At 57.9% G+C, this 11,092-nt stretch overlaps 4 protein-coding genes across 4 annotated transcripts in view; 2 read left to right on the forward strand and 2 right to left on the reverse strand.

Annotated features, from left to right (window-relative positions):
• Positions 1 to 219, forward strand: part of SDRG_15775 (hypothetical protein) — a gene marked incomplete at both ends in the record, with an annotated part of 3,110 nt that extends 2,891 nt beyond the window's left edge. The window contains one exon of the mRNA XM_008621957.1: positions 55 to 219. Coding sequence (XP_008620179.1) covers positions 55 to 219 — 165 coding nt within the window. The remainder of the gene's footprint in view (positions 1 to 54) is intronic.
• A 164-nt stretch (positions 220 to 383) lies between these two features.
• Positions 384 to 6,092, reverse strand: SDRG_15776 (hypothetical protein; the record flags this gene model as incomplete). Its single annotated transcript, XM_008621958.1, has 1 exon — positions 384 to 6,092. One exon carries the CDS (start codon positions 6,090 to 6,092, stop codon positions 384 to 386), a length of 5,709 nt encoding a protein of 1,902 aa, XP_008620180.1.
• Positions 6,093 to 7,133: 1,041 nt separating this feature from the next.
• On the reverse strand, positions 7,134 to 8,839 carry SDRG_15777 (hypothetical protein). The gene is made up of 2 exons (XM_008621959.1): positions 7,937 to 8,839; positions 7,134 to 7,887 (listed from the first exon to the last, which is right to left on the reverse strand). Exons 1-2 carry the CDS (start codon positions 8,824 to 8,826, stop codon positions 7,179 to 7,181), a joined length of 1,599 nt encoding a protein of 532 aa, XP_008620181.1. The 5' UTR covers positions 8,827 to 8,839; the 3' UTR covers positions 7,134 to 7,178.
• Positions 8,840 to 10,128: 1,289 nt separating this feature from the next.
• SDRG_15778 (hypothetical protein) lies at positions 10,129 to 11,092 on the forward strand (the record flags this gene model as incomplete). Its single annotated transcript, XM_008621960.1, has 1 exon — positions 10,129 to 11,092. A coding segment is annotated over exon 1 (906 nt), but the record flags the coding sequence as incomplete, so codon positions are not given.

The raw sequence follows: 11,092 nt of genomic DNA on the forward strand, positions 1-11,092 counted from the left end.
GGTCAGCTCTCGATCGACGGCCAAGTCCCGGAAGACAAGACCAAGATTGAGCAGATTGACGCGGAAGAGTCGGTCGACGCATTTGGTAACAAGGTCGTCACCAAGGTCAAGCGAAAGCTCACCCGCAAAGAGCTCAAGGCCAAGCTCAAGGCCAAGAAGGACGCCGAGAAGCGTGGCGAACACTTCAGCGACAGCGACTTGGACGGCCTCGAGGACTAAAACCCAAGCATAATCTATTTGACACACTGCTATCGTGAAAATTGTTGCCACCTTACTTACATACATGCACAATGCATTAGATCAGTTTAAGTATCGAAGAAAGCATAGTTTTCTCTTTATGACACGTCTGCAGCTGCAGAAACGTCGCCTGCACAGTTTGGCTCTTACGAGGAGCGAATGTGGTCGGCAATATCATCCATGGCCATCGCGAGCGCATCCGTCGTGGCAATAATCCAAGGGTTGCCGTGCAACGCATTGGCGAGTTGCGTTACGGGCGCGCGGCAACCTTCGCCGAACCCAAGACAAAATGACCGGAGACCGAGACGTTCGTAATCGGCCCACAGCGCCGCGCCAAGGGCAGCGCCGTCGTCCTTGTTCCTCGGCGCATCTGCCGTGAAGAAAATGATCACAGGGGCGCGGCTCGTCTGGTTGAGTACGTTGCGGGAAAAGATGGCGCTGGCCTCCTTCATCCCGCTCGAGTAGTAGTTGAATATGCTGCCACAGCGAGAAAAGTTGACGCCCTTCATGGCTTCGACTGGTTGGCACTCGTACTCGACACCACCACGATAGGCAAACGTAGCAATTGAGATGACGTCGTTGGGCGAAAGCTTCTTGATGCAGGCGCGGACACTGGCCAAGAGGGCGACCCACGATGCTTCCGATGCGCTGGACGAACTGAGCACGAACAGGACGTGCTGTGAGGAGCCCGTGACGACGTGCCCGCAGTTGAATTCATGACCACCGGCCGTGTTGCGGCCTGTCACCGGTGTGTGGCCGGCTCCCAGAATGCAGTACGCGGGCGCATCACTATGGCTCGGGGCAGGGCATTGATGCGGACACAGCTCAAAGGCATTGCGGTCGGCGCGGTCTTCGACAGCGTCCTCCCAGCCGATTTCGGCCAAGTACGCTGCGTGGAGGTACGAGTCCATTGCATGACCTTGCGCGTTGGTGTGCGTCGAATGGGTGCGCCCAGCCGTCGGGTTGGCTTCGCACTCTTCCTTGGACTTGTATTGGCACCGAAGCAAATGTCCGTGGCCTCGCCCAAGCTCCTTGCAGAGCAGCGGGCACATCTCGGGCGCGCACGAGTCTCCGACGCAGTACGTGCGATCGCTAATCTTCAAGCGGCCGCTGGCTAACGACGCAAACGCGGCTTGCACCATGTTACCATGCGTCGTCTTGTGTCGATTAGCGTGCCCCATCGGAAGTTCACAGATGTAGTTGCAGCTCGGGCACTTTTCTTGACACGAGTGCAACTCGGCAGTGCACTTGTGCCCACCGCCGTGGTTGCGCACGCCAGGCTCCAATACAACATTGCACGCGTTGCGCTCGCCGACCACGTGTCGAACGTCGTACTCGAATTGGCTCTCTTTCCCGACGAAAGTGCCGCGCTGTGGCTCGGACCGGTGGTAGCAAAACCCCGGCACCTCGCATTCGTGGCCGCAGACGTGGCTGTTTCCGCACTGATGATGCTCGGCCTCGTGAAAATGGCTCTGCCCGATGCAAATGCCGCCCTTGAAGCAGTTTGGCATGTCGCATGGCTGGCAGCAGAACGTTGCACCGCACTCGTGTCGGTCGTGGTTTTCGTCGAAACCAAGACTGCAAAATGCAGTGCAGCTAGGCGCTTCGCAGCGGTGGGGACACAAGTGCGCCTTCACCGCGCACCGGTGGCTCCCTGCATGGTCCACAGGCAGTTGGCACTTGACGTCGCACTTGCGACTGCCCTGCAAACCGCATATCTTTTGGCACGTGTGACCAGCCGTCGCGCAGTTGCAATGTCCTTCGTGGCCAGCCATCAGCGCACACGGTGCAGACCGTGCGTCGTTCAACGCGGGGCAGTGCGCGCAAAATTGCGGACACTTGTGGTCCGTGCCGCAACTGTGTGTTGCGCTCGCGTTGGGCTTCGTTGCATGCTGACTCATCTGCACGCATAGAAGGTGACACTCGCTGCAGTTGGCTTTGCACGGCGCTGCGAGATTCTGGAAGTCGCACTTCGAGCTCTCGAAGCCCTCGAGCTCCGGGCGGTTGTTGATCGAAAGCTTTTGGTACCAGCAGAAAACGCGATGTTCCCGCAGCCAGACAGCAAACTGCCAGTAGGTGATGAATTTCGCATCGAGCTCCTTGGTTCGTTGCTTGTCACCGAGAAAGCTCTTGCGCTGAACGTCCAGGCACAACTGCATGGCACGTAGCGGCTCCTTGCCGGTCAATGGAAACACAATCTCGTCGAGTGCCAAGACCTGCTTCGGGTCCATGTCGATCGTCACGCCTTCCTCAGTGCAGTAGACCTCGCGGAGCCGCTCTGGGGTCTGTTCTAAGGGCGCTAAGTCGCCAAGCCGTCCGCCAGTATTCGGCACCTTGCCATTGGCCAAGGCAGCTGTCACCTTGTTGTGCCACTGGCGCGCCTTTTGGTCTTTCACGACGCTCTTCATCGACGTCCAGTCCAGCGTTTTGATCTTTGCGAGCAGAAGCGTGAGACAATCGTGGTAGTCGCGTCCTGACTCGTAGCGCAATGCACCGTGCATCATGAACTTGTACATCTGCGTGAGCGCGCTGTAGTACTTGCGGTTCGTATTGCCGGGGCTCAGGACGCTCTTTGGGTCACCGACGTACATGGTGGCAGCAAAGTCGTTGCCAGCGTTTCGAACGCTTGCAAGTTTTCTCCCGAGCTCGGCCTTGACGGTCTGCATGTCCGGCGGGTTGACGTCACGAACGTTGAGGAGAAGCGCACCTTTGAAGGCGGGGTCGTAATCCTTAATGAGCGACGCACCTTGCTGTATGCTGGTTAGCATGTTATCGAGGTCGCGATCGAAACGCGTTTCGAGACGGAAGACTGTGCAGCGCGAGACGGCCGCGTTCAAGATAGAGAGAAGGACGTCCTCTTGCATCGTGCGCTCGAAAGACCCGAGACCCTCGAAGTCCATCACAACAAGCAGCTCGTCACCGAGGACACGGTACGTTAGCCACGCACCGTCCGTGCAGCGAGCCCCCGATACGGCGAACGACGACCCCGAAAAATGGTTAAGAAAGTAGCTCTTGCCCGTCGACTGTTTGCCCATGACTGAGATGACGGACACCTTGCCGGGCCAATGGCGAAGAACTGTCGAAATGAGGCCGAAATGCATGTGCTGCGCAATCTCGACCGTCGATGCGGCCGGAAACTCCATGCGCTTGCCGTGGCGCAGTGGCTCCAGTCGGTTGTTGATGGCGCGGGCGACTTGAATTGGCACCATCGCGAGCAGCTCCAAAAACCAGCGCACGAGCGGCACGCGGGCGCGAGGAATGCGCTGGACAGCTTTAGGGTCATCACGCGGATACGTGGTGCAGTCTTTGGCCAGCTGCAATGTGCGTAGCTCCTTCGCAAGGTCTTGCAGCTGCGTCATCGTATGGTCGAGTAGCGTCTTTAGCTGTGTTTCTTGGTGTATGTCCTTCGTCGCCACGTGAATGCAAAAGCTATTGGGTAGCAGAGATTGTGCTTTTTCTCCGTCGGCGTAAATCGTTGGTGACACGGGGAATTTTTCGAGCACGTGGAAGAGCGGTGTGAGCGCGTGCTGGTTCTGGGTGCGGTCGAGGTCCGTCTCGACTTCAGGGCTGTACATCCATTCGGTTTCGTCGAATTGCAGTGACACCTTGAACGCTCGCGTCTCCATCGACACTTGGTTCAAAAACACGAGCGTCGACGTGCCGTAGTACGCCATCGCAGTCGTCGTGTTCCAATCCCAGTCATCGTCCAGTGCCACCACCGTCGCAGCCCCAAACTCCATGCCGGACGACGTCATCAACGGTTCGACGCGCACCGCGTTCGATGCGCTATCTTTCGAGAGCACCAGCACGACGTTTGGATTCCACTTGAGCACGCGCTTCCCGCTCAAGTTGATGTCGTTTGAGATCGCTCGGGTCGTAAGTGAATACGTGCGCGCGCTGCTGTCGTGCTTGTCGTTTTCTACCACCAGTATGCGCGGTGCATCGGTCGTCCCACACAAGAGGAGGTGCTGGACGTTCGTGGGATTGAAGCTTGCGAGGTTGTAGTCCTTGAGCACTTTCATGCGCTCCCATGTTGCGTTGAGCTGGTACATGACGAGATTCGTGTCAGAGTGCAGCAGCGCCAGCCTACGCGTCGACGGGTCATAGTCCCCCCGAAGCACCGTTCGTTGCGACGTCTCGGTCTTGATGAGGCGAGCGAGCGCATCTTGCTGAAGGCGGTGCGTTTCGAGAGCCACGCCGCCCTGGGGGTGTCGGTAGACGACGAGCGCATTCGATTGTTCTATCGCGCAAACGACCACGTCGGCGCCCAGTGGGAGCTGAATGCGAAAGGCAGTCGCGTCCGGGTAGCGCGTCAAGTGCAGAAGCGTCGCACGCTTTTCACCATCCGCGAGCGTGTAGCGGGCGAACGACACCCCATACGTCTTGCTTCGTGCGGTAACAGTGCCGACAGCGAGTTGGGGTGCTGCCTCGTCATGGTACGCGTTGTGCTTGGCGAGGACGTCGCGAAACAACGTACGGACAAGCTTGGTGCGCGCTGTCTGGAGTCGTGCGCTCCAGTCCGTTGCTTGGAGCTGACGTTGGACCGTGTAGCCGACGTAGCTTTCCCCAAGCTCGTGAGCGAGCATGTTCTTCCACTTGGCCAACTCGGCATCAAGACGCTGGCGGTGAGGTGACGCAGACGTCCGTGACATGAATGCGCTTTGCGCCAAGTACGGTCGCTGCAGCGGCCGACCGCTGCGGGCGACGGGGTTGGAGCGGCGCAGAAACTCTTGGTACTCGCCGTCCATCAAGACAGCGACCGCGGGACGAAAGTCCAACCGCTTGGCAACGTCCGGCTCGAGCTCGCGGAGAATTCTGTCCATCGCCTTCATTGCATCGGTCTCGGATGCAATTGTCGCACCCGGTGCAACGCAAAAAAGCGTCGGAGCCAGCGCCAGCAGCTTGTTGTGAACGCGGTCGAGCGCCGTTTGGGCTACTGCCATGCATCGTTGGTGCTCCTGCAACTTGAGAGACTGTTCGGTCAGTTCCTGCGACGGGTACGCATGCCGTTCTTTAAGTACGGCCTTCATGAGCTCCAAGGGCAGCGACGGCGCGTGGAGGCGCTGCGTCACTTGCTGTGTCCAGAACCACGCTGCAAACTTGTTCGACCGCTCAAAATTCTGCGTCTTGTAGTTCGTGTCAAGGTAATGCGCTTCCGACGTCGTCATCGTGACGAACGACGAGTTGTTGTCGTGCAATGGTAGCAAAGACCCGAAGCCGCGGCTCTTGTCGTCGCTGGTCAGTGCCGTCGTCGACTCGAGTGGCTTGCATTCGGTCACGGCGTCCACAACCGTCGTTTCGTGCACTTGAAGGTCCGACATGAGCATCGAGTCGTCAGACTCAGAGGACACGACGTCTGCTGCGTTTTGGATGTGGCGCCACTCGCTATCGCCGAGGCAGTAGATAATTTTCGACGTAAGTGACGTGAGGAACCGCAGCGCAAAGGTGGTGCGCTCCGTAAGGTTTGGCGGCTCGTAGGCCGTGACCGGGAGCCAAGAAAAAAGAACGATATGACCCGTGCCGCGATCATGAATCGCGTACACACCGTCAGCAGTTGCAGTGGCCACCACGTCATCGGACCAAACCCCAAGTTTTAGGAGTTCGGTTCGAACGGCGGCTTGCAACCCGAAGCAGCCGATGACGTCCACATGCGCGTCGGTGTCCTCGTCCGGTGAAAGAAGATGCTGCAATGCGTCGACGACCGTTGTCGCGCCGCCGCTGAAGCCGAGGGACTGGAGCAGCGGAAGAACGCTATTCTCGACCAAGGTGGGCTGGAAGAGCGTTTGGTCGTGGTCGAGCACGACGTCGAAGTCAAGTAGCTGAACGCAGGTCGATGAAGCTGGTTTGATGGCCATAGTGCAGGTTGCAAAGTGAGGATTGCGATTCGTTTGGCCGGGCTTGATCAAAATTGTATCAACTTCGTGGTATCAACTGATCGTAGTTGATACAATTCGGTACCAACCAATCAGATCCATGTGATAAATTCACCAGCCAATGGAAGGCCGCCAGAAAAAGACAGACATGTTTTTGTCCCATCGTGCCTTTGCCGCCGTCCAAAGTCACAGCAAAAAGGTAAATCGACAGGTGAACCTTAACCACTGACCACGGTCCCGTGCATAGAGCATTCCGGCAGACAAGATGATCGGGGCCCTCGTGCATCCGCACGCAGCTGGGCGCCACTTGGACAACGCGGCGCGGGCTGCGCTGTCTTTCTGTCAAGAACCGACTTGATGGTTCCGACGTCAACGCCAATGGGAAAGAGAAGAAAGGGACAACACCTACGGGGCTCGAACCCCGCACCTCCCGCGTGTGAAGCAGGAATCCACGACAAAAGGTGGTCGACTGAGTGCCATCTGCATCTTGACAGTTTCAGCACGCTTCGCCATGCGACGCCGCCGCCGGATGGCTGCTCGCGTATTCTTCGAGTCGCTGGAGTGTCTTCTACATCACGCCCTACTTGTACTGTAGTTGAGAGAAAGGGCCGGAGCATCCGTATACAACTACTGTACTACTGGGTCCGGCGCTCTAATCTTATCGATTTGGTTTGTGATCGCCAGCGCAAGCAATTCCTACAAGCGCCACACGCGTGGACGATAGCCTTCGTCAAACCCGCGACATCAGACTAGAGACCAGTATGGTCATGGTCGGCCACCCAAAAGTGCGCCACAGTCGTCATTTGTACATATCGAACGTTTTGTTTAAAACACTCTGTCGGGTGGTCCGAGTACATGAGCCTGCGTACGACCTCGCGCGAGCTATGACTCGGCGAGTGGGGTCAACCAAGGGATGGATCTCTCCGTCCGCAGCTCACTCCCAACGACCAAGTGCTGGAGCCAACTCCCACGCATTCAGGCGTAGCGCTACGTATGCGAAGTCTTATCATGAAGCGGCAACAATATTCATCAAGCGCCATGGGACGGCAGTTTACAATATATTTATGGTCATGCCAGTTGCTCCGGCATCGTATCGAGCTTGGTGTAGGTAGCCGAACGACGTTTGCGCTCGGTACCAAGGTACCTCCAAAGACCAAACACGCCAATCATGCCAATCAGTAGCACCCAAAGGACGAGTGCATACGGGTTGGATGGCGCTGGAATCTGGCGCAGACGGAGACCAAGGCCGTCGACGACGTGGCTGTTGCGCTCCACGGCCTTCTGAAGCGTCTGCTGCATCTCGCGGAGCATCGCAAGCTCCTGTGTCTCGAGCTCGTCGTCCACCGTCTCGTGAAACCCCGCCGCTTGCTTGTGGTGCGCCGCGTCGATGACGCGCTGTAGCTCGAGGATCTCGCTCTCCGTGTCTTTGAGAATGCCTCGGAGGTTGTGCAGCTTCAAATTGTCGTCATTTTCGCTCGCGTCGCCAAACCGCCACCCTGGAAGCAGCGCCTCGAGCTCGGTCGGGTCGGCATACGGCACAAAGTGCAGCTGGTTGCACGCGGCAAAGTCCTCGTCGGCGTCCGTCGTCGAGATGTTGACAAAGGCGAAAAACTGCTCCCGCGAGCGAACGCGGCCGCTGCCGTACGTGTGAATCTCCCGCGCGTCGACGTCACCGGTAAACGACTGCTGAAACATGAGCCGGAGCCGGTTGTACGCGACGGTTTCTTCGCGGTCGTGCTCGGCTTGCGTCACAAGGCGCGTGACGTTGTCCGTGAAGCTACATGCGTCCATGAGCCGACACAAAATCATCGCACGGATCTAGCTACCGGTGCTTGTGGCCATCGTCGGTCCAGTTGTGAAAGACGACGTTGCCATGCCGGCTTGGCGAGTAGAGATCGTACCCCCGCGTCCAGAGCTGGAACGCATGCAGTACCTCTTCGCCATAAAAGACCCAGTTCATGTACGGATCGACGGGCGCCCGGCGCCACGCATGGCTCTTCCCAAACGAAAAGCCGCCGGCCCACGCGACCGACAAGAGCGGACGCTCAAAATTTTGCGAGATGAGGATGCCCGAATAGTAGATGACGGCGTTTGCGGCCACGCGCGGCTTGTAGTTGCACACGTGGGAGCCGTAATCGCCATCAAACGTCGCGTTCGCCGAGAGGTGGTTGTAGCCAAAGGGGTAGTTGGAGAGCACAGCCATTTCGTTGTTGGTCGCGGCCCACTCGGCAATGACCAAGGTATCCCAGTGACGCGTAAACTGCACGTGCGCATCGACCATCATGCCAAACTCTTGGTCACCCAGGAGCGCGTGCAGCTGCGCGCGGGCAAGGGTCGGGCCTTTGGACGTTGCCGCCGACCGCACGTCGATCGTGATCTGCGATTTGAACTTGCACGGCTCGTTTGGCCACGTCTCGAGCGCGCGGACGCAGTAGGCGTCCACGCAGGCAATGTCGTCGTCCAGCGTCTGGTCTACAACGCCAAAGAAGACGTTTTCTGGGTGGACCGCGCGCGAATAGGCCGTCCACAGCGCAAAGCCGCACTTGAACCCATCGCGGTAGGACGCGACGCCGACAAAGATGTCGCGCTTGTCCGTGAGCCGAGGCGGCGGCGGGCGGAGGTGCGACAGGTCCTTGCGTAGAGGAGTGTGCTGCTCAGTGGTGTCGTAGATCGCCATGTACTCGACGCCGCGGACGTCGTACAAGAGTGTCTGCATAGTCTCGTTCGCAACTGAAAAAGTGCAATATCCACAGTCGCAACGCGTGTGATTGGCTCGTTTCTGCGACGATTGCCAACAAACAAGGCAAACTCGATCGCCTGTGGGCAAGGATACAGACCTTCGCAGCCTCTGTCTCACATGAGTGCACTCGTCCAGCAATATATGTATTGCTACGAAAAGAACAATGGCCGCTCCAGTCTCCAATATATATTTGTGCATTTGCCTCGCCGGCTACATTTACCGATCGAATTGCTGCCATGTCCACGAGCGTTGGTCACCCCGGCAAGCGTCGGGCTTGGTACGTACGGTACGCAGCGCACGCAAGGGTATCGGATGGGGTAAAGGAAGGCGGGATGCAGCTTGTCCCACAACGTCATTTCAGTATCGCGGAATGTCGCTAACAAATCGAATCAAAGACGCTCAAATAGGAAGAGGGGGGCGAAGCGTGCGAACTCGACGAGTGAGATGGCAAGTCCTCGGACGGGTGTGCGGCCGGTTGCACCAAGCCGACGACAACTGTGGTCTTCACCGTCCCGCATGGCGTACGTACGGACTTGTGATTGATAACGTTACACCATTACACATCTGATGCGTGGGTGCCGCAAGATTCAAACCGAAAATAGTGTTGGCGGTATCGATGAAAGGTGTGCTTTCAAAGGAGGCTACCAAAGAGAACGGTGCAAATCTTGCACGCCGTTCATTATCTTCAAGGGATTTCTATATTTTAAATTCCCAGCTTTTCTGGACAAAGTTGATCGGCCGTGGCAAGGCGATCTAAGGTCTTTGTGGATAGAATGGCACTGCGAATACATGTATCTGCTTTAGCAGCGATTGATGTCGACCCAACGACGGACCTTGGAGCATCGAAGACGTCATCATACGTTCAAGTCCAGAGATACATGGACGTCGATGTTTCGTGGTCAGCTGGATGCCCTTTCATGAGAAAGGTGAAAGCGACTGCTACGACTGCGGTTGCCAGCGCAAGATTCGATCTCCGCAAGGCATGTTGCCGAATCAACGATGAGTATGCATTTTGCACTTGTCCTCAATACATACTAGTAGCCCATCGATGTGTCATCGAGCAAGCATCGATAATTCCTAGACGTAATTTAAACCAATCAGCGTTCGTGCAACATCGAAAACCCAACTTCAACTTGGGCTTGGCGCCAAAATGGCCGTTCCGACACGGATATAAACGTTGTCCAATCACACGCGGCGCTGCCTCCAAGCTGTCGCCGCCACTGACAATTATAGCGCAACATCGGCAACGTTTATCAGCGCCGAGATCATTCTTCTTTTGACCGTGCGCTTCGCACCTGCCAACAAGCCCAGCGACAACTAGCCACCTCGCCACCATGCCCAAGAGCCCGAAAGCCAAGAGCCCCACGAACGCGACCGCGACCGCGGCGGCGAGTCCCAAGGCCGGCAACGGCGGCAATGTCACCGAGGCGCTCAAGCAAGCCTTTGCGACGGCGCCCGAAAACCTCGACGTCGCGGCCGCCAAGGTCGCCGACGTCGTTGCTGGCGCCAAGGACGCCAACCTCGGCGCTGTCACGGACCAGCTCAACGCCGCGCTCGTCGACGCCGATGCCGGTACGCGTCAGAGCGCGTGTCACATTGTGACGGCGCTCGCCAAGAAGAAGCTCGCGCGTCTCGAGCCATACCTCTCGCCGCTCCTCGGCAACGTCCTCGACGGCTACGCCGACAAGAAGATCCAAGTGCGAGGACCCGCCGCCGAGGCCGCCAAGGCCATCGTCGACTCGGTCAACCACAATGCGATCCGCGTGCTGTTGCCACACATCTTTGGCGGCATGGACCGTACGAAGAAGTGGCAGACGAAAGAAGGCGCGCTCAACTTGCTCGCGGAGCTCGCCGACGTGGCGTCTGTCCAGGTCTCGCGCTGCCTCCCCGACATCATCCCGAACGCCACCGAGCAAATGTGGGACACGCGCCCCGAAGTCAAGAAGGCCGCCCACGCCGTCATGATCAAGGCGTGCAGCACGGCCTCGAACGCCGACATTGAGCCGTTCATTCCCGCGCTCATCTCGTGCATTGCCAACCCGGCCGAGGTCTCCGAGTGCGTGCACAAGCTCGCGTCGACGACGTTTGTCAAGACGGTCGAGGCGCCGGCGCTCGCCATCATGGAGCCGCTCCTCGTCCGTGGTCTCAACGAGAACAAGACGTCGGTCAAGCGCCAGACTGCTGTCATCATCGACAACATGTGCAAGCTCGTCGAAGAGCCTGCGGAAGCACTTCTCTTTAC

This window comes from Saprolegnia diclina (genome assembly GCF_000281045.1).
Source record: "Saprolegnia diclina VS20 unplaced genomic scaffold supercont1.101, whole genome shotgun sequence".
In the NCBI taxonomy this organism is placed as follows: Eukaryota; Oomycota; class Saprolegniomycetes; order Saprolegniales; family Saprolegniaceae; genus Saprolegnia; species Saprolegnia diclina.